The sequence below is a fragment of the Copadichromis virginalis genome, linkage group LG13 (genome assembly GCF_057382275.1).
Source record: "Copadichromis virginalis isolate Kocher_CV1m ecotype Utaka linkage group LG13, C_Virginalis_male_GT1.1, whole genome shotgun sequence".
Taxonomy (NCBI): Eukaryota; Metazoa; Chordata; class Actinopteri; order Cichliformes; family Cichlidae; genus Copadichromis; species Copadichromis virginalis.
In genome coordinates this window covers 18,649,202-18,671,951 of record NC_140630.1, presented here as the reverse complement: position 1 = coordinate 18,671,951, position 22,750 = coordinate 18,649,202, and the positions used below count along the sequence as shown (strand labels likewise).

The 22,750-nt window shown below is 38.4% G+C and overlaps 2 protein-coding genes across 3 annotated transcripts in view; both read left to right on the top strand.

The window, feature by feature from the left end:
• Positions 1–10,049, top strand: part of LOC146695525 (ATP-binding cassette sub-family C member 2-like) — a 35,018-nt gene extending 24,969 nt beyond the window's left edge. For both annotated transcript variants that reach the window (XM_085477750.1, XM_085477751.1), the window contains 10 exons: positions 559–713; positions 2,790–2,945; positions 3,051–3,250; positions 3,357–3,483; positions 3,600–3,701; positions 4,552–4,695; positions 7,106–7,264; positions 7,351–7,517; positions 7,734–7,928; positions 8,955–10,049. In XM_085477750.1, the coding sequence (XP_085333876.1) occupies positions 559–713; positions 2,790–2,945; positions 3,051–3,250; positions 3,357–3,483; positions 3,600–3,701; positions 4,552–4,695; positions 7,106–7,264; positions 7,351–7,517; positions 7,734–7,928; positions 8,955–9,084 (1,535 nt within the window). In that variant the 3' untranslated portion in view covers positions 9,085–10,049. The remainder of the gene's footprint in view (positions 1–558; positions 714–2,789; positions 2,946–3,050; positions 3,251–3,356; positions 3,484–3,599; positions 3,702–4,551; positions 4,696–7,105; positions 7,265–7,350; positions 7,518–7,733; positions 7,929–8,954) is intronic.
• A 5,354-nt stretch (positions 10,050–15,403) lies between these two features.
• Positions 15,404–22,750, top strand: part of LOC146695524 (ATP-binding cassette sub-family C member 2-like) — a 31,878-nt gene continuing 24,531 nt past the window's right edge. Inside the window, exons 1-4 of the mRNA XM_085477746.1 lie at positions 15,404–15,660; positions 16,428–16,604; positions 22,390–22,530; positions 22,611–22,748. Coding sequence (XP_085333872.1) covers positions 15,616–15,660; positions 16,428–16,604; positions 22,390–22,530; positions 22,611–22,748 — 501 coding nt within the window. The 5' untranslated portion in view covers positions 15,404–15,615. The remainder of the gene's footprint in view (positions 15,661–16,427; positions 16,605–22,389; positions 22,531–22,610; positions 22,749–22,750) is intronic.

Here is a 22,750-nt window from a genome sequence, read left to right as displayed (position 1 = left end):
GAGGTGACCAAATACTTATTTTCCACCCTGATTTACGAATAAATTCTTTACAAATCCTACCATGTGAATTCATGGATTTTTTTTTTCACATTCTGTCTCTCACAGTTGAAGTGTACCTCTGGTGCAAATTACTGACCTCTGTCATCATTTTAAGTGGGGGAACTTGCACAATCGGTGGCTGACTAAATACTTTTTTGCCCCACTGTATGTGTTTTATTCCAGCTGCTTTATATTGTAAATTAAGGACAAAGAATCAAGACTGTCAATTTGGACCTTGGTTCAGCTTGAACTCAGCTTTACATGCAGAGCATATATTGCTGATTGAACTATTTTTTCCCCATAAAAATAAGAATTGAATATGAAAAAAGTTAAATACAATTTCTTCTGTCATTATTGCCCTATTATTATTTTGTAATAATAATAACAGCCATTCTATATCAGTAGGCAGGGAAAAGCACACCCGAGTGTTACTGTAAGTTCAAGGTTCTGTCCACAGTGGATTTGTCTTTGTTAAAAATGTAGTTCTATTATTTAGAAACGTTCTTGTTTTTATTGCAGGCCTCTTTGTGTTCTTTGGCACACTGCTCCTAGCCAATGCTTCCATTGATGCATCTCGTATCCTGCATTCACGACTTCTTAACAACATCCTGCGAGTTCCTATGGTTTTCTTTGACACTACACCTATTGGAAGAGTGATCAACCGCTTTGCAAAGGTAGGGTCTTGTAGTTCACTTTAAGGATTCTTTTCATGAATTTTAATATTTATTTTATCTTCTTGTGGCTTGTATGATTACAAATACAAAGTATAACTAGTTTTTAATGTCATTTCTAAAATAACAGTGCTAAAAATTAAAAAACTAAACATTAAATTTAACATTAAAAAAGCTTTTATTTGTGTTTGCTGCAAGTTGTATATCTACTTGTATTATTTATTTTTTTCCCCACTTTAGCTTAAATGTTTGAATACAACCCTAAATATTCTTAAAATTGTTAAAGTAAAGTAAAAGTATGTATAATTTTATTTGTATAGCATCTTTCAAGATAAATATCACAAAGTGCTTCACAGAGAAGCTAAAACATAAAAACAAAAATCAAGCAAGTTTAGAAAGATGAGTTTTTAGCTGTTTTTTTAAAAAGAGACCACCGAGTCCACAGATCTCAAGTTCAAAGGAAGAGAGTTCCACAGTCTGGGGGCCACAGTTACTAAAGCTCTGTCGCCCTTTGTTTTCAGCCTCGTATAATGGACAACCAGCAAGCCCTATCACATGACCTCAGGGACCTTCTGAGCATGTATAGATGTAAAAGATCACTGATATATGTTGGTGCTTTTCCATGCAGGGCCCTGAACGTCAGAGTCATAATCTTAATCTTAAAGTGAATTTAATAGGGAGCCAGTGCAGCTGGTTCAGCAGGCATGTGGCACGGGAGAACTTAGAAGTCTTGGTCAGAAGCTTTACAGCAGCGTTCTGAACAACTTACAGATGCTCCAAAGAAGCTTTCCATAGACAAGTGAACAAAGAATTACAGTACTCCAAACAAGATGAAACAAATGCATGTATGACAGTTTCCAGTTCTGAGTGTGATACAATGGGACTCAGCTTAGCAATATTTCTCAAGTGATAAAATCAGGAGTGGACCAGAGATTTAGCATGAATGTCCAAAGTCAGAGCTGAGTCAAAAGTTACACCAAGGTTCCTGATAAAAGGTTTGGCAAATGTAGAACGTGACCCTGAGTTTTCCATAACCCTAGGTACAAATTTTTTTAGGAGCACAAACAAGGACTTCAGTTTTCACCTCATTAAGTCGAAGAAAGTTATCAACCATCAAACCTCTAATGGAGTCCATGCACCTATGCAAAATCTGTAGCTTGGAAATGTAAAGAAACTGTTCGTTCTTTAAGTCTTTCTTTAAAGAGGCTTTCTTCCCAATTGCCTCCTCAAGTATACAGTTCAGTTAAATTTCATTTATCTAGTGCTGACACACAGTAACAGTCACTAAAGGTACATTATATTGTAATAGTAAAGATCTTACCACAATCGAGAAAAACCCCTCAAACAATCAGATGACTCCCTATGAGTCAGTACTTGGTGACAGTTGGAATGAAAAACGTCCTTTTAACAGGAAGAAACTTCTGGCAGAACTAGACTCAGAGACGCCGTCTGTTTGGGGGTGAAAGAAGGGAGACGAGTCAAAGACATAATGCGGAAGAGAGCCAGAGATTAATAATAATTAATAATTAAATGCAGAGTGGTGTATAAACACAACATATGAAATCAATATACTGATCAATTTTATTTTATTTTATTTACACAGTAGCAAATCAAAACAATTTGCTGTAATGCAGTAATATGGTTGTAGTGCTGTTGTCTCTGCTTGCTGCTGCTACTAAATTCAGCCACTTGTGGAAAAAGGGAAGAAGGAGCTAATTTCTCTTGTATCCTCAAATCCTACTTATAACAGCCAATGGGTCTTCATGGACTAATAATTAATTATTAAATTATTAAGTCTTTAGAGTGGCTGTAAGACTATATTCTTTGACTCAGCTATAATCTTTGGAATAACTCAAAACTTTAAAAGTGTTTAGTCACTGAGGAACATCCATGACTTATCATTGACATTTTTTCCAATATCCTGACTTTAGCTTTTATAATAATTGACTTTATTCTTCTAGTATTATTTACACTTATAATTTTGCTAATTATGTACTTTTTATGTTTTTACATGTGCACTATAAATAAAATTGTCCTGTGACTTTAATAAATACTAACTCTCCAAATATTATCCCAAAGGACATTTTTACCATAGATGAGGCCATTCCTGCTTCCTTGCGCTCCTGCCTTCTGTGTCTGATGTCTGTACTGGGGACCGTATTTGTCATCTGCATGGCAACTCCTTTCTTTGCCATAGTTATCATTCCTCTGGCCCTGATCTATTTCTTTGTACAGGTAAGCTAAACAAGGTAAAGAAGATATGTAAAAAAAAAGCTACCCTAACTTTCCTATAATATGAAATGCAAACTGATTTTGTTTTGTCTTTCTCTCTACACCCAGCGCTTTTATATTGCCGCTTCAAGACAGCTGCGCCGGCTGGACTCGGTGTCTCGCTCACCGATATACTCTCACTTTGGTGAGACGGTGTCCGGCCTGTCAGTGATAAGAGCCTACAAGCATCAAGAAAGGTTTCTTAAACACAATGAAGTAACTATAGATGAAAACCTCAAAAGTATCTATCTGCGGATCGTGTCTGACAGGTCAGACATTGAACAGTGTACCAAATACAGATAAGCATGTGATGCTAAATGATGAGACCCTAAAATTTGTTTGTGTGCATATTTGTGGGGTTTGTTTTCTTGACAGATGGCTGGCCATACGTCTGGAGTTTGTTGGAAACCTGGTGGTGTTTTTTGCTGCTCTGTTTGCTGTCATTTCCAGAGATTCTATTGACAGTAATGTGGTTGGCCTATCTGTATCATATGCCCTTAATGTCAGTCACAAAAACACTCAGAATTTATCCTTATTTCATCAGTTTTTATATGTGTGATATTAATAAAATGCAGAAATAATGTAAACACAGACCTCTCTCCTGTTGGGGTTCTGCAGGTAACCCAGACCCTCAACTGGCTGGTGATGACGACCTCAGCGCTGGAGACCAATATTGTAGCTGTGGAGAGAGTGAACGAATACACTCAGCTTAAGAACGAGGCATGTAGAAATACTTTGTGAGCAAGACATTATTTATCCATTCATCCATTCTCTTCAGTCTATCCTTATCTGGGTCACGGGGGTGCTGGAGCCTATCCCAGCTACCATAGGGTGTGTGGGTGCTAACTACCATGCTGCCATATGACATTATTTATATTTTGGTTGAATCAAAATCTACTGTTTTCTTAAATAGGACATGAATTTTAAGATTTCTACAGGCTGTGAGTTTATTGTAACTGTAACAGTTCAACAGGAATCTAATACGCTTGTGTGCGACATCAACTGCCGTGTTTGCTCACTGTACAGTGATAATACTTTTATTCCCAGCTGCTGTTTCTCCACTGTTTCTTAACATACTACCGATAATAGTTCAGATAATTGTCAAACAAACAGGATTTTGATGCAACAATTTAATTTTATGTTTCACTAACATTTGATTTCACATGTTTGAACTCCACCTGTTATATTTGAGTTGGGTTGTTTATTCATAATGGCACCAGAGCTCCACTGATTAGCACATCCCATCATGATGTTCATACTGAATTTAATCTGATTTAGAATATAACATTGCACATGTACACTTGGCCTTAATTGTTAATCTTGGTTGCATATTTTCATTTGAGCTATTTAATTTTTTACCAAGTGTGACATCTTTTTAAGTTTTCTTTTTTCCTTTATTTTAGTGGTGTAATGTGTGCATGTCTGTATGTATGGCGTCTGTATAATTTTGTTTCTTATTTATCTTGGTTTGAATATTAACGCACAACATATAAAAGAGCTACCTTAGCTCAATTTGATAGCTTTTGTATTATATTACACATGCGTTCTGCTTCTTTTTCTGTTGTTACAGGCTGACTGGGTAACTGACACTCGACCTCCACAGATGTGGCCAGAGGCAGGAAGAGTGCATTTTGAGAACTACAAAGTCCGTTACAGACCTGAATTGGATTTAGTGCTGCATGGAATCACTTGTGACATCAACAGCACTGAGAAGGTGTGTGTGTGTGAGCGTGAGAGGGAGAGTCTCCATATATGTATAAAGTTCCTGTAAAAGTTATAGGTTTTACTGTATCTGATATCATATTCACCAAAGATACAAAAGTATGCACTGCTAAAAAAGAAAAAGAAAAAAATTGGATGGACATTAAATCATTGGGAAGATTTTTTCTCCCTCATTGAAAAATCCATAATATATAAAATTGTACCACTATTTTTTAATTTAAAAGGTTAACTATTAACAACATGTGCAAGCTTTCTGCTGGCTGACATTGGCCAACTGTATCTAAAATGTAGCTTCCAGATACAGACCTGCACATCATTTTTTATTTGAGTTTAGAAAAGCTATTATGTTGAAATTTGTAATTTGGACTTTGTGCTGTAAGACATTGACATTCTATTGTTTGGGGTTTTTTTTATGTTTTATAGACCAATCTATTAATCAATTACTCAAGAAAGATGCCACAGATCAATCTGTGTTGACAGTAATTACATATAATTAAACTGTAAAATAATGTGAACTATCAGTTTTTCTTTTAATTTATACATTATGTGTATTACTGTATATTATAATCAGCTGTGATATGTAAACATGTAACTAGTTTATGGGCAGTTGTTCCCAAACTTTTTTTTTTGCTAGGCCGGAATATTCAGCATTGCTATCAATACATCCATCCATCCATCTTCTTGTGCTTATCCAGGACCGATTCGCGGGGCCAGCAGCCTAAGCAGAGAAGCCCAGACCTCCCTCTACCTAGTCACCTCCTCTAGCTTATCCAGGGGAACACCAAGGCATTTCCAGGCCAGCCAAGAGATATAATCTCTCCATGGTTTCCTGGGTCTTTGCTTTCTTGCTGAGGACCATGGCCTCAGATTTGGAGGTGCTGATTTTCATTCCCACCGCTTCACACTCGGCTGCAAACTGTTCCAGTGCGAGCTGGAGGCCATTACCCGATGAAGCCAACAGAACCACATCATCTGCAAAAAGCAGAGATGAGATTCTGAGACCACCCAAGTGAAAGCCTTCCGTCACTTGGCTGCGCCTAGAAATTCTATCCATAAAATTTATGATCAGAAGAGCAGCCCTGGCAGAGCCCATCACCAAACAAGAACGAGCCTGACATTGCCGGCTATGCGGCCAAGCTCTTGCAATGGTTGTATAAGGATTGAATGGCCCGTAGCAATGGGCCAAGGATCTCATACTCCTGGAGCACAGGACACTCCAAGGGACACGGTCGAATGCCTTCTCCACGTCCACAAAACACATGTAGACTGGTTGGGAAAACTCCCATGCACACTCAAGTATCCTTGAGAGGATAAAGAGCTGGTCCTGTGTTCGACAACCAGGACGAAAACCACATGGTTCCTCCTGTATCCGAGGTTCGACTAACAGACAGACCCTTCTTTCCAGCACCCTGGCATAGACTTTCCCGGGGAGGCTGAGGAGTGTGATCCCCCATAACTGAAATAAACCCTCCGGTCCCCCTTCTTAAAAATGGGAACCATCTATCAATCCAGAGGTACCGCCCCTGATGTCCACGCAACACTGTAGAGGTGTGTCAACCAGGACAGCCCTACAATATCTAGAGCCTTCAGGAACTCAGGGCATACCTCATCCACCCCAGGGGCTCTGCCACCAAGAAGTTGTTTGGTGTGCGTTGAAGATCTCGCAGACTGGGGCCTCTGCTAAGCAATTCTCAGCACACCCTAAGTATACATTTAGGTGCACCAGGCCTGTCCAGCATCCTCCTCCGCCACCTGATCCAACTCACCATCAGATGGTGATCAGCTGACAGCTCAGCCCCTCTCTTTATCTGAGTGTCCAGAACATATGGCCACAGGACTGGTGATACAATTACAAAATCAATCATCAACCTGTGGCCTAAAGCATCCTGGTGCTACATGCACTGGTTTGCACAGAAGTCCAACAACAAAACACCGCTCGGGTTCAGATCCGGGAGGCTGTTCCTCCCAGTCACGCCCCTCCAGGTCCCCCACGTGTGCACTGAAGTCTCCCAATAGGACAACAGAGTCCCCAATGGATTGGAGTAAGCTCAAACACTGACAACTTTGAAATATTGGTGTCAAAGTAAAACTGAGTAAAGACTGTCTGCATTGCAATAACATATATCACGGAATTACTGTCAATAGCAGTGATGACTATAAGCACTGTAAAATATCTGCTACCTCTGAAAAATGTTGCTTCTTTCTGTAACATTACTGAAATGTCTAAGATCTTTTACAAACTAAGTACAGACTGAGTATATTTGCTTATTATTGCATTATTTATTGCTATACTGTTAAATACAATTTATATCCAGAAAGAAAATGTGTAGATGTTTTTTTTTTTCTTCAAATATGTGCCAGCTGTTATTTTGATCTTATGTGTTTTCTCTCACTGCATTCAGATCGGTATTGTTGGTCGCACAGGAGCTGGGAAATCAAGTCTTACCAACTGCCTGTTTAGAATTATTGAAGCTGCTGAAGGTCGCATCCTCATTGATGATGTAGATATCGCTACAATAGGCCTGCACGACCTGAGACACAGACTCACAATTATACCACAGGTATACACATAAATATAAACAATAACCTTGTCAAAGAGTTTGATATTTCTAAAAGTACACTGATATTTGTAATCCCGTGTGCACAGGATCCCGTTTTGTTCTCGGGGTCACTGAGGATGAACCTGGATCCATTTGACAAGTTCAGCGATGAGGAGATTTGGAGAGTGCTGGAGCTCTCTCATCTAAAGAGCTATGTATCAGGGCTGCAGGAAGGATTACAGCATAAAGTGGCAGAGGGAGGAGAAAACCTCAGGTGGGTAATAAAATTAACAATACGGCCTCTGGGTATAAGTTATATATAAGTATAAGTTTTGTACAGTTCGTTATTCTAAACCTTATGTAATGTTCTGCAAAACTTACATAAACCCTAATTGTATTTGAACACATGAGTGTCATTTGTGGTTTACTTTTTTCTTTTGCGCTACAAAAACCCTCTTACGATATCAATACTTTAATACAATCTTTCCAGTGTTGGGCAGAGGCAGCTGCTGTGTCTGGCCCGAGCTCTCCTGAGAAAGTCACGTATCCTAATTCTGGATGAAGCCACGGCAGCTGTTGACCTGGAGACAGACAACCTGATTCAGAACACCATCCGCAAAGAGTTCTCAGACTGCACAGTCCTTACCATCGCCCACCGCCTGCACAGTATCATGGACAGCTCTAGGTGAGTTATACCTTTTCCCTTAACATTTTTGGAATTCATGACGATGTTTTTCTGACATGAAGCTTAAATTTGGTCTTGTTTTGCTGCTGGTTCAGTGAATTTTGGTCGGAGATTGACAAAACATGTAGTTTCAGAATCTATGAGATATCGGCTTTCAGCACCCAACAGCATGTACATGTACGTGCCGTTGGATCTTGCTTTGTGTTTACATCTTTTCGTGGTATCCATTTACCCTAGTTTAGCTGTATGGCGATTGCTGAAATAGTTTGGTAAGTTTTAAGCTGGTGCTTCTGGAAAATACATTTATATTAAAAAACAGATTTCAGGATTTACTGAATCGATATCGCATTATTCAAATTAAAATCGATTTGAATTGGGAAATCAATTTTTTAAACCCACCCCTAATCATACATGAGAGTAATATTTGACCAAATGATCTAGACCAAGGGGTACTGACTCTGTTTTCCATTAGTAGTTTTAACACTTGGACTTGAACCTAAACTTACTTTACTGTAAGTTACTTTATTTTGGCTAAGATGTTGAGCTGACTATCTGATACTGTGCATTTGTAGGTCTTCTGTGTGTTCTTTTCATTACTTAGATTATTTTGCTTTCCATTTCTGTTCTGTTTTGGTTTATACTTTGGCGTTACATCAAGTGAAGTTACATCACTAGTAACTTCACTTGGATTCAATGAATCTTTAAATGGGTATATGCTAGATAGTTCTGCCAGTTTAGCAGGACATTATAAAAGTGAACAACTAGCAGTACAACAGATTGGCCCTGACCTCAACCTTGTAATAAAAGGCAGCACTATTTGTGTAACCCTTTAAACTTTGATTCCTTAGAATAATGAGCGTACCCTTTCCCTCCGGTGTCTGTTGTATCTCCCCTGAGTTAACTGTTCACAGAGACAGCACAAATATTTACACATCAGTTTTCACTTTTGAGCTGGGGCTGCCAAAGCCACACAGTATGGACATTTCTCAGTGGGCTACTATTAAATCCTGTGTGTCTTTCTAACAGGGTAATGGTGCTTGATGTTGGAAAAATAGTGGAATTTGATTCGCCGAGCAACCTGCTTGAAAATGAAGGTCATTTCTACGCCATGGCAAGGGATGCTGGGATAACACCAGAAAGCAGCACAAATTTATAATCTCTACTTATACTGTTTTTTTAGGGAAGATTTAGGGCCACAATTTTCTGTGTATGTGTTTTATTTGTAGGTTTCATTGTGAAGACCTGATTTTACTTTTATGTAAAGAAACCGTTGGGATTCAGAGATTCTTTTATTGCTACCATATAATCTGCCTTATGAAGAATTTATTAATAACATGTTTTACAGTATCATTTATCGGTAATATTTCCTGCAGGGTTTATAAAAATTGCATTGAATATGTTTGTCATCACATTGACCTTTCTATTTTTACAGGTTGAGTTCATTTTATACACAATGCATGAATGTGCTTGGTTAGAGTTGATGTTCAGTTCATTAAGGGTCTTAAGCTTCACTGGCGTGACTGTCCAGGTGATACATGCTGAGGGAAACTAGAACATAGAAGGATAACTGCAATGCATGCTTACAGTACATATAATACATATAATCTAGGAATAGGCCTGAGCAGAGGCCCCAATGTTTCCAGCTTCTTGTTGCAAACCTGTTGCATTTTATTCTACTTGGTAACAGATGAGCAGAGTCAATAATTAGCCTCAGAGACCCTGAGGGCTTAAGATTATTACCTTGTATGGAAGGTGTTATAGAAAAGAGAAGTTCTATGTCTGCTTATAGCTATTAAAAGATGTACGATTAACTGTGACTAAGGTCTGGAACCTATTCTAATCTGTCATTGACGCCATGGGGGGGCGTGTACCCCACTGCTTTATAAGTATCCACAACATGTATTTTGGTCAGAAGACATATGTTGATGTTTTCTCCGGGCTGTTAATAAACTCATCGTTTGATAGCACTTTTCCGGAGCCTCCGTCGTTTGTTGTCTGGTCTAAAGTTGATCGATCTCGCAGCAAAACTGACATATGTGTCGTATCTATAGGGAACAACATAGGAAAACCATATTGTAAATGTAACGCATTTTGTGTAAAAAATAAAATTTCTTTCTGAAATCATGCTTAACTGGTTTTAATTTAAAAAAAAAAAAACCTCTTTTTTGATACAATGTTATTAGTCTGTTCATCAGGCCTCTGCATCCATTTACATCCATCTATTAAAACTGGCTTTGGAATGGATAAAACAGGCTAATATTAGGCTTCGGGAATGGTCTTCCCAACCCTAACCTCAACCTTACTGAAAATTTGTGGATTACACTTAAAACCGGGTCTATGCTAGGAAACTCACCCATTTAAACTCTACCAATTCTGTCCAGAAGATGGTCAAATATCCAGCCATAATTACTCCAGAATCTTGTTGACAGCAACCAAAAATGTCACCCTGAGGTGTAACTTACAAAGGGACGTTTGTATGGGCAGAAATCTGTGCCATCATAAACTGAATTTGAATAAGTTAAATTTGAATTTGAATTGCTCAGATTGAATCTGAATTGTAACTTGAATAAATGCTTTTGAAAACTGAATTTGAATTAGTTTAATTTGAAATTGAATTTATGGTTTGAAAATGATCATCACTAAATTGTATATATGCACTGTTTTGCATGTTTCCCTACTGTAGGGGTCTCTGTAAGCATACAGAGGGGGTACTCTGAGAGGGTACAAGATGACAACTTTGGAATTCTACTAGAAACAGTCGATCATATTTGTTTTGTCAAAGCTGAATTCAGGGCAAACTACGCTAAATTAGCGTTTTTAGCTAGCAGCTACAATAAGCATAAAAGTTACCTTACGGCTATCATTTGTTAACATGACGCTTGTTCTTATACATGTAGTACATTTATTACCAACCTGAGAGTTTATCCGCTGGTCATTCGACATGATGAATGACTTCTGAAGTCTTAATTCAGCTCAACATGCTGTAGATTCCCATCAGTAACACTTTCGGTCCGCTAGTAAAACGTAGTTCCATTAATCTGCGCTTGAACCGGAACCGGATGCAAGTTCCAAAAAACTGAATTTTGGAACTGAAATTGAATTGTAGAACTGAAACTGAAAGGTGAGAAGTGAGACTGAAATTATTCGAGAGCTGAATTTTTTAAGGATAAAAATGCAGTTTCAAAGCAAATCAATTCATTTTCAAAATATAAAATTCAATTTCAATTTAGTGATGATCATTTTCAAACCATAAATTCAATTTCAAATTAGACTAATTCAAATTCAGTTTTCAAAAGCATTTATTCAAGTTACAATTCAGATTCAATCTGAGCAATTCAAATTCAAATTTAACTTATTCAAATTCAGTTTATGATGGCACAGATTTCTGCCCATACATTTGACCAAATATTAGTGGACATGTATTTATATGTTTGACCCTGTCTTGATTAGAGAAAATCCAAAATAAATTCATCCTGTGCACCCAATTCTTGTTTTTTTAAAGTGACTCAGGATGTATGCTGTACAATCATTTCATCCTTGAAAACGATGACTTTGTCACGGCCAGTGTTGGTCAAGTTACTTGAAAAAAGTAATCAGTAACTAATTACTGATTACTTCCCCAAAAAAGTAATCCCATTACTTTACTAATTACTTATTTTCAAAAGTAATTACTTAGTTACTTTTTAAAAACACGATTTACAACCTGAAGAGGTGATAAAGCGATAGATCTGTCAGCCCAATTCTACTTTTTCTACACATCATACAAAATGTAATCAAATGGAAAAGTCTTTTTTTTTAACTTGTTTTATCAGTTTTAATCTTTTAACTTTATGCATCAAGCAAAAATTTAATTATATGTAACATTCTATGACTTGCATAAATTAGTTTAACATTTAAACCTATTTTCTGCACATTCCAGCACATAAAATAAAATATTTTTTGTGTTTACACTCACTCTTTCAAATAGATGCAAGTAAAACACAGCAGAAAATAAATCAAGTCAAAGACTCAGCGGTCCTGTTGCTCTATTTTCACCTGTAAAGCAGGACTGTGGTAGGCGGAGGTTTACCCTGGTGCAGGTGTGCCGCGGTCAGTTGAAGAATCCGCGACTTTCTCTGTGAATTTCCCATTACATCGTTGCGCACTCTGTGCTTGCTTGGAAGTTTAGGGCAGAGGTGGGACCAAGTCATTGTTTTGCAAGTCTCAAGTAAGTCTCAAGTCTTTATCCTCAAGTCTCAAGTAATGTCAGGCAAGTCAGAGTCGAGTCTCAAGTCACTGGTGTAAAAGTCCGAGTCAAGTCTCAAGTCTGAAACTTTGAATTTCAAGTCCTTTCGAGTCTTAAAAAAAAAAAAAAAAAAGCATGTTGCAGTTATGCTAAATGTAAATATTAGACCATGTAATTTTAAAATCTGTGTTTTTCTCAACACATGACAAAATAGTGAACTTAGAAAATATACACAAATTGTGAAATTGCACCTCTTTAAAATGCAGCTCAATTAAACCTAGCTCCAATAATAATTTTCACCGACGGTTCTGAGATAAGCTGCATGTTATTCTTGGATGCGGTTGTAGGACCAGCTTTAAAATCGCATGACAAAAATATCATACACATTAAAAAAAACTGCATCACCAACGTAGCCTGGACAACATTTGCTAGTTAGATGAAGTCAGCTATCTCATCGTAGCATATTTATATGCATATTTATAATCATACGGTTCTTGGAGTGAGTGCACACACTCATGAAGTTTAGTAACTTCAGGTCACTGCAACAAGCCCAGGTACAGTTTACCGCCGGATGGGTGCAGGACCTTGAAATGCACCGTGTAGAACGAAAGACCATCGTACATATCATAAGTTTACCAGTCTCACAAATTGTCGTCATAAATACACATTCCTTAACCGTTTATTAATAGGACCTTTGAGCTCAACGGTAATTAATTAGTAGTGGAAATAATTTCTGGTAGCATCACAGAAATGTAGCAGTGACAATAATATTGTATGCTGTAATCGTACTGGGCAATTAGTGATACAAAAAACCTGTTTTATCCTGTGAATAAAAGTATATGTTTTTGTCAATGTACCATAATAACAGAAGCGAAACGCAATATTGTGTCAGGACAATTCACTATTTATGCACAATAAATAAAGGAGCATAGCGTGACAATTTCTGTTCAGCGCCAGACTTGCTTGTAACCTATATCACCAATTATGTTATGAAAGTGACGCATTAACTACAGCAGCAGACTGACCTTCGTGTAAATGCTTGGAGCAGACTAACCTGTGAGCTGGAGTGTTCTGGGACGTTATATTTGGTCTTTGAATGGCTGCAATCCAGGACACCCGTCGCCTCTTTGTTACTTCGGAAACATGGCTCGAACAATTTCTCTTCAACGACGTAATCCGATAACAACCGATCTCTTTACCCGTCGGCTTCCCGTGGCTGTCATGCGACCGGCTATTGCAGTTAATAATACAACAGCTTCTTGACATTTTTGTGTTTCTTTTTATCTCTGTATAACGGATTTTAATTGAAAGCCTAGTACCGCTTGCCACGAGTTCCCAGAATCCTTTGCGGTTCTACCCGTGAATGACGTCACATTTTCAATCTCTATATAATATGCATGTTAAATTTTATATTTGGGGTAAAATATCAAGTCTTTTCAAGTAAACCGGTTCAAGTCCAATTCAAGTCCCAAGTCATTGGTGTAAAAGTCCAAGTCAAGTCACAAGTCTTAGAACATTTTTTCAAGTCAAGTCTAAAGTCATAAAATTAATGACTCGAGTCTGACTCGAGTCCAAGTCATGTGACTCGAGTCCACACCTCTGGTTTAGGGGGTTTTTTTCGCTGTAAAAAAAAGTTTTCTTCCCACGCACAATGGACGCTAATGTTTTTGTCACTTTTTAATGGAATCAAACTCAAAGGTCAGTACTTCCACGCTGCACGCTCATACTCTCTCCCACAATCGATATGTGATCCATTGTTGATCTGCACACAGCTGTTGTCACTAACGGCGCACTCGCTTACGTCACTGTCGTGAGACATTCTTGCAAAAAACAAACAAACAAACAAACAAACACGGTTTTAGTAACGCAGTATTCCTATGGGAAAGTAACGGTAATCTAATTACCGTTTTTGCAATAGTAATCCCTTACTTTACTCGTTACTTGAAAAATTAATCAGATTACAGTAACGTGTTACTGGTAACATGTTACTGGTAACATGTTACCGGTAACGCGTTACTGCCCATCTCTGGTCACGGCCGAGGCCGCCTCAAAGGTGAAAGGACTCAAATGCAGGATGCTGAACAGCACGTAAGTAGTTTTAGAGACTGTTTATTTACTCAGTAAGTGTTCATAAACTGGAAAGTGAGGTTAACAAGTGCGGAGTGCCACAACTGAATCAAAGGGGTCTTAAGCAGCCTGGGCTAAGTAAGCAATCTGGGTCAGAGTCACTGTAAATAGAGTACAGACGTTCAGGTATGGTTCAGGAGAAATATGGATAAGCCGTTTGTTCTGAATCTTCCTTCATACTTCGTACTTGCCGCGGGTGGTCGGTGGTGACGTGGAGGGGTGAGTGGTCCGGGTGTGTGGTCCGAAATTCCTGGCGTGGAGGCAGGGAGGCAGGCAGGTGGTTCAGGTGAACAGCCTGTGGGACTGTCAGGTGGTCCAGTTGGAGCTCTTCGGCAGAGATTAATGTTTGGCAGCTTGGTGTGGCTATGAGAGAAACACACGATGAGACAAGGTAATTCACCAAGCGAGTGCGAACTCACGGTGGTGGCCTGCACTAACTAGGGTTAGCTGAGAATCTGGCAAAGAGAGGTTGAGTACGCTGGCCTTATGAGTCCCCGGCTAAATTACCCACAGGTGTGAGCAATCAGCAGAACACTGAGGCTCCTCCCAGGGGTGGAGATGCCGGCTCGGAGGGAGACACACTGGCACACACCTGGACCATGACAGACTTCAAAGAAATCATTAAAAGCCAAAAAAATAGAATGACATTCATATCAATGATGAGTTTATGTAAATGTTTGACCACAACTGTATGTGTACTTATGACAAAGTGGAACTAGAGTACTTTTCTTATTTTAAAGTCAGACAACAATCATTTATCAAAACCTTACTGGTTTAAAATATTTATGTAGAAAATAACAGGAAAAGGGATCTAATGACCCCACTCCCTCCAAATCCCTAAATGCTCCCGTCCCCTTCCCCTTTTCAGTAGGTTTTCCCCCTAACACAGTTAAAAGAGCATGGTAAGACTTATGTAAGTCCTTCACTTTTTTTCCTCTCTCAGGAGCTTATTTGCGCAAATTACAAAGCTTGATTCTGTAAATGATTTTGCTTTATCGGTTGAATGTTTTCACTGACTCACTAGAAAGCCTGTAGTGTACTTTTTGTAGAAACCAGGTACAGATTCGAATCTTGTATTCTCTACGCTAATCCAGCACCTCTCTGTTGGATTAATGTCATTTCTCTGTAGAGGGAATAAGCAACTTTTTTTTTCTGCTTAAAAAACCTCATGGATCAAAGTCCCTTACAGCCACATCCTACAATTGTCAGTAAGCTGTGGGTGGACAGAGGAGAAAGCAGCAGTATTTGAGTAAAACCCGGCAGTAGTGGGGCAGAGGGTGAGAGGCGTCGGCTTGTCTGATCAGCTGAGGTTGACTGAAGCTATCACTGTAAAGCATGTGTGCGGCAGCTCTGGAGGAGTACTGTGGGTCCATTTTTTGGGTGAGTTAAACAAGCAGAAAGACTGAAGAATTAATTCAAACAAACATATAAGACTAGTAACATACAAAGTAAATTGTCTGGAAGGTATGTTGAAAATGACAGCAAACAGACATATAACACCTTATAATACCATGTCAGGGACATGTTGATGTCATAGTTTTTGGCGGTTTTTTTTATATTATTATTACTTATCTTTTTACTTTGGCTTTTGATTCTAACTAGTTGGCTGTTCTAGCTTATTGTGTTGTTACCTATTGTTTGTTGTCCTGTTTTATTGTTTGTTTTAATTGTCTCATGCTTTTACTGACTGTGAAGCACTATGGTCAACACTGTTGTTTTAAAATGTGCTATCTAAATAAATTTTGATTTTATTTGATTTGACCTTATAATACCATGTCAGGGACATGTTGATGTCATAGTTTTTTGCTTTTTTTTTTATGCTTTGGAGAAATAAAAGCTGTAAGATAAGTGAAGCTGATTAAAAGGCAGTAAAAATGAAAGATATACGTGTAAAAAGCTGTTCATGTTATTGTGTCAGTCTGTTCAACACAGAATGGACAAACAAGAAGGTCATGGTTTCTATTTGTCACAGCAACTGTGAGACATCTTCCAAAAAGGCAGAAAAGAAAATGATTAACTTTCTGGTTTCAGAAAGTTTCTGGTTTCAAAAAGTTAATCAGTTGAATTTTTAAAACAACTTTATGGTTCCCTTGGAAGGGCAGCGGGACTTTGTTATGTATATGTGTTTGTTTGTATGTGTTCTTCAGAATGTTTCATATCTGAAGCGACCAGACCCAGACCTTCCACTATGTGTGGAACAGACAGTTCTTGTATGGATCCCCCTTTGTTTCCTGTGGCTCTGTGCCCCATGGCACCTGCTGGCTCTCTGTCAGAGTGCAAATGTAAACACAAAACAACTGTCCAAGCTCTACATCTGCAAACAGGTAAGAAATACTATCTAATAAAGACATCTTCATAAAAAATTGTTGTTTCAGTTCATAGCTTAGGTAGCTGTCTTCTAGTTTCAAATGTTTAACTGTATACTGCAAATAAATATTTTTTACTGTAAGGTTTTACAGGATTTACAGGAAAAACTGAATGAGATTTTTTTAATATATAAAATATGAATCAAATTACAGTAAAATGACAGTAAAAGATGACAAAATGACATTAAAACTAGTTTATGTACCTTTACTTGGATTTGTTGACAATTAACACATATGTTGTGTTTTGATGGAAGCATTTGTTGCGCATTCTTTTTATCTTGAGTAAAAGAAGGATGTAGTCTGAGTTTCTAATCATTTATTGCCTCAAGCAGTTCAACCCATAAGCATGTACATGGATCTCTTTGATTCAGAAAACCACAGTCTGCAAGCAGTTAGCTGTAACCAACGTCCTGAAAGAGAGCGACCTTTACTTAACATTACAGAGAATTATGTATGATGCTTTTAATTGGTCAAAACTGTTGGGGAGATGCCGTGGTTTAGACTTGGCAATCCCTCGTTGGCCCAAAGGCTGGTCGCAGCCTTCTGGCACTCCGCTTTCCTCCGGTCAGGCGAGGACACATCTGGGGTGGTAACCTGCCTCTCCCATTTCTGTATAACAGCCTGGTTTCATGTGATGGTGGTCATGGTGGTATGTGAAATGCATACTTATTCCAGGCTTTGGTATTGTTCACTGTACTGCAGCCAAAATCATAAAAATGCATATAAAGTAAGATTCATGAAATATTTGACCTCACACATTCATCCCAAGAAAATGGTGACAACATCTATAAATGTTCCTTTTATGAGTAAATAATTTCCATTTAGTATTTGTAAACCTTCACAGGGTATATTTTTAAAAAATGGTGCATTTTTTATTGGTTATGTACTTTTTTAGAATCATTGACCAAAACTGGTAAATATACCATAAACTTATAAAAACAAAAATACATGTTTTATATTTTTCTCAAGATATATTAATGAGTTTGGACAATACATGTTAAATGCTTATGAAATCACAGGATTGTATAATTAAAAATACTATATGATTTAATAGCATTTTAAATTAAAAAAATTTTTTTAATAAATTTTGTAACACTAAAGTGATCATAATGTATTTGGAATTGCTTAGTTTTTTTTTAATACAAAAATGTCTGTAAGAAGTGAAGGGTTTAACTCCGGAAGATTTCACATTTTAGTTTTAAAAAGAAACTAGGCGTGAAGGACGGGCACTTTCCATCTAAGCTTAATAGCAGTTCGCTTTCAAGTCAGCAACGATACAGAAAGGAAACAGACTTTATATGGAGAGGTCACTGTGGATTATGGGATGCTTACAAACTGACAGTTTGGAATTTTTACCTTTTGGAAGAGAAGGTGAAGATTTTTTTTCAAAAAGCTAGGGAACAATTCATCAGAGGAAAATGGATCATTTATACAAATATAACCTAAAAGACCTAACAGTGCTTACTTTTGTATAAGCACAGGCCAGAACAGTCTGACATTGTTTGTTGTAAAAACAGCAATAGCTTCTTTGAAAGGAGGAAAAAGGAGCAGTCACAGTCAGCAGCAGGGCACAACCGTACACACTGCACCTGCAAGTCAAGTGTAGCAAACACAGTGTTATTAGCACACTGTCTTTACTCTAGCTTGGCACTAAATCTCTATGACTAGTACTATTCTATATAGTTAACAGAGGTGTTAGTTAACTATTAAACAAACTCTTTCCTAGCATGATACTGAGAGCAGGCTTGCTAGCAAAGCTAAAGGCTGAAGTGATGTTAGGGTTTTTATCTTTTTGGCTACCTGCAATAGATACTGTTCAGTACACATTTTATTATTATCATTATTATTATTATTGTTATTTGCATTTAGGCAGCTTTATTTATTCAAGTGACCCTCCAGTCAAACAGACTTGCTTTTCTTTCTTTCAGCATTCATTATATGACTTATTGGTGTCAAGGGGTATGGTAAAAAGGTGAGTTTGAATAAGCATTTTAAGGTAGTTCAGAAATTGTCATAGCTGTGGTGTTTCAGTGAAAACCCTAAAAGGTTATCTGTACATCATCAGGACCTACTCTAAGGAGCTTGGAAAGAAAAGCGTCTGGACTTCTTTAAGTTGCTTGAAGACGTTTCACCTCTCATCCGAGAAGCTTCTTCAGTTCTAAGGTCAAACGGTGGAGAGTCCCAGATTTAAACCCAGTGGGAGTTTCCCCCCAAAGAGGGACAAAGGACCCCCTGATGATTCTCTACCTAATCACATGAGCCAAGATGTGAAAACGGGTGTGGGTCACAATGAGCCAGGGTTTCGGGTGAGCTCATTGTGAAACGTGGCCCCACCTTATCATGTGATTTCCTGAGATCAGATGGCCCAGGGTGTGAGTGGGCATTAAGTCGTCTGGGAAGGGATCTCAAAACTGGATTATAGAAGGCAGACAGTTGGTGTCGTGAACCACCGCCTCTGTTCAAAGATGGTCACTCACAGTGGACATAAATGGCTTCTTTCACTCCTCTTTCAAACCATCTGTCCTCTCTGTCCAAAATGTGAACATTGGCATCCTTGAAAGAGTGACCTTTGTCCTTTAGATGCAGATGGACTGCTGAGTCTTGTCCCGTGGAGGTGGCGCTTCTATGTTGTGCCATGCGCTTGTGAAGTGGCTGTTTGGTCTCTCCAATGTAGAGGTCTGGGCATTCCTCGCTGTCTGTCTTTCTTAACCTCCCTAACACCAGCTAGGGAAACCCTGGCTGATTGTGACCCACTCCCGTTTTCACACCTTGGCTCATGTGATTAGGTAGAGGATCATCAGGGGTCCTTTGTCCCTCTTTGGGGGGATACTCCCACTGGGTTTAAATCTGGGATTCTCCACCATTTGACCTTAGAACTGAAGAAGCTTCTCGGATGAGAGGTGAAACCTCTTCAAGCAACTTATAGAAGTTCAGACGCTTTTCTTTCTAACTCCTTAGACCAGCGGTCTCCAACCTTTTTTGCGCCACGGACCGGTTTACGCCCGACAATATTTTCATGGACCGGCCTTTAAGGTGTCGCGGATAAATACAACAAAATAAAACTAGTACTGGTACCGAAAAAAAGAAAATTTATTCATAACACACGAAAACCGAGTAAACGATAAAAACGATAACAAGATAACGCTGAAAACTGATAAAAACCCTGAAAACTATACATTTCACACCTGAGCCTCAACTCTCGCGGCCCGGTACCAAACGACTCATGGACCGGTACCGGTCCGAGGCCCGGGGGTTGGGGACCGCTGCCTTAGACTACAATGACCTCGATGACTGAGAACCTTCACAGACACCATCAGGACCTACACAGAAATGAGGCACATTGCTAATCTGTACGCTGTGTAGCAGTTTGCAAGTATGAAGAATTACAGTGCTTTAAAGGTTTTGTTTACCGTTACCACTAACATTTTCTGTGACTTTGCAGGGACCTTTGTAGAACTACGTAAAAGTACAAAGTTACCGTAGTCCTGATTGTAGAACTTTGAAGTTTTTCTCTCAGTGTTTGCTCAATGTGCTCATTCAGTGTTCTTCATTCTGTAAAGTTCTTGTCTCCCTCTTTCAAACTATTGTTTCTCATTCCCTGTTTTGTTTTGTTTTTATTTTGCTAGTCATTTTTCTCCTGTCTCTTGCATTTAGTTTTTCTTTCTTTTTAAGTTTTGCTTTGTTCCCCAGCTATGTCCATTTCCCTTAATTCTTATGTGTGGATTTTATAACCTATTTCCTTTGTTCTTTGTCAGGTCATATGTTAACCTGCCTTCAAGTGCTCCAAGTTCTCTGAAAAAGCTTGATTTTTGCTGTTCATTTCCCCCTATGGACTGTAATCATCCTAATTAAAGATTAGTTTTCACTTTAATCTGAGGGTTTCTCAGTATTGCATTAACATTCCCCTCTTTCCACACTTCATGCTAGTTCACAAATGCATTTTCAAATGCAGAAAAATAGCTACACAATGAAAAACACAATAATGGATTGGATTTATATAGCGCTTTTCAAGGCACCCAAAGTGCTTTACAATGCCACTATTCATTCACTCTCACATTCACACACTGGTGGAGGCAAGCTACGGTTGTAGCCACAGCTGCCCTGGGGCAGACTGACAGAGGTGAGGCTGCCATATCGCGCCATCGGCCCCTCTGGCCAACACCAGTAGGCTGTAGGGTAGAGTGTCTTACCCAAGGACACAACGACCAGGACAGAGAGCCCGGGGATCAAACCGGCGACCTTCCGGTTACAGATACGCTTCCCAATCAATACATATATTACTCATTTTACAGACTGTGCAAACCTCTTTACAACTGCACCTATTGTTAGGCTTTTTCATTATTTTCCTATATTATTCTGATGCCTTGACTGCATGCTGAGGTGGCAACCCCAAACAAAAGTACAGTAGTATAGGCCTATTTAACACCATATACAGTTTACATGAGACAATTTTATTTCTTATGTGAATGTTATTTATTTTAACTGTCATAATCAGGATGTGACAAGTGATAATAATAACAACTGTACTGCATTAAAACATTCACAGCAGGTGGCTATCCAGTCTTTAAGTGATGAACCCTGCCTTCGGGTCAAAACTACTCTGCATTTATTAAGGCTGTTGTGTTTTTAGCATGTTTAATGCTTTGTATCTTTTCCTACTTAATCTGAACAAGCCCCTAAAAAAGGCTGTGATAACTGTTGACCTCTCTCAATTTTTATTACCACTATTCATTTTAAAACTCAGTTTTGAAAACCTTACAATGTAACAACAGCCCAGCCCATGCAGCAGTATATTAATGACCAACCTCGTACTGTGAATGGATTATCTCAGTAATGACTGACTTTTGGTCCATTTACATCATCCCGACATGTAATTGCATTTGTCCCTAAACATTGGGAAACCTCACGTTAACTTTTGTCGAGTTGAAAAAAGTTAGCGTTCATCCTCCAGCTTCACTGTGTTTATATTATGCTAACCATAGTTGTGTAGCTAGCCACCATGTAGCACATCATTATATACCAGCTAGTCCAACTACAGTAACCATATAAATGTCACTGCTGTTTAGTTTCCTGTCGTCATTTATGTCGAAAGTGATAGCAGAGCTTTACGTTTTAATTTTTCAGAAATCCCTGAATCAGAACATGGTATATTATTCAGTCTTCAAAAAATTTTAGAGACTTCCTGCACACCACTAGAGGGAGCCCATGTACCACCAGTGGTACGCGTACCACAGTTTGAGAACCTATGACCTACTGAATTTTATTCAGATGTGTTGCAGCAGGGACACATGGAAAAATTTGGGAAAACTGGCCCTTGAGGACTGGAGTAATATAAAAAGAACAATGTTTTTCCAAAGGTCAGTGTAAAAAAAGAGTGTATACATTGAAGCTAAAACACATGTAGTGTAAATTCACTGTTAAGGTCAAAAACACCAAGAGGCCATTCTCTGTGAGTTTATTATAAATGCATATACTGTGTATGAAATGTTCTAACATGGAAAGGACAAGTCATTTACAGCAAAAGGGCAAAGAGATGTCTCATTCTGCGTATTTTAAGCATCTGTTATCACTTCTCTAAAACCTTGAAGGAATGAAGGGAAAGAACTTAGTTTTAAGTATTTGTTATCTCATGAAAAAAAAAACATAGTATTGGTCAAAAGTTTATGCAAAAGATTATTAAAAATTTTTTTGCATAAAATAACATGATTTATTCTCCTGTCTGGTCTGTGTTTTCTTCCTTTAGCTTGTGGCGTCTCTGTTGTTCCTGACGGCCATAGCACACCTGGGAGTCACACTAGGAGAAGATTTTGGTCCAAACAGTGACCAATCTTCAGAAAATGCTGCTGCATACTACGCAAATCCAGTTTTATTTGCAATCACATGGGTAAATAGAGCAACCTTTATATTTATTTATTTAAATTTGAAAGGATTTGTTTTTATGTTCTGATGTGTCTTCTTTGTTAGATCCTTGTCCTGCTTTGCCATGAAGGATTAAGACGGGAAGGAGCAATAGACTCTGCCTCTATTTTCTTCTTCTGGTTACTCCTTGTATTGTGTGACATCTTTCCTTTCCAGACCCTCCTACGAGAGGCTCTCAGACTGGT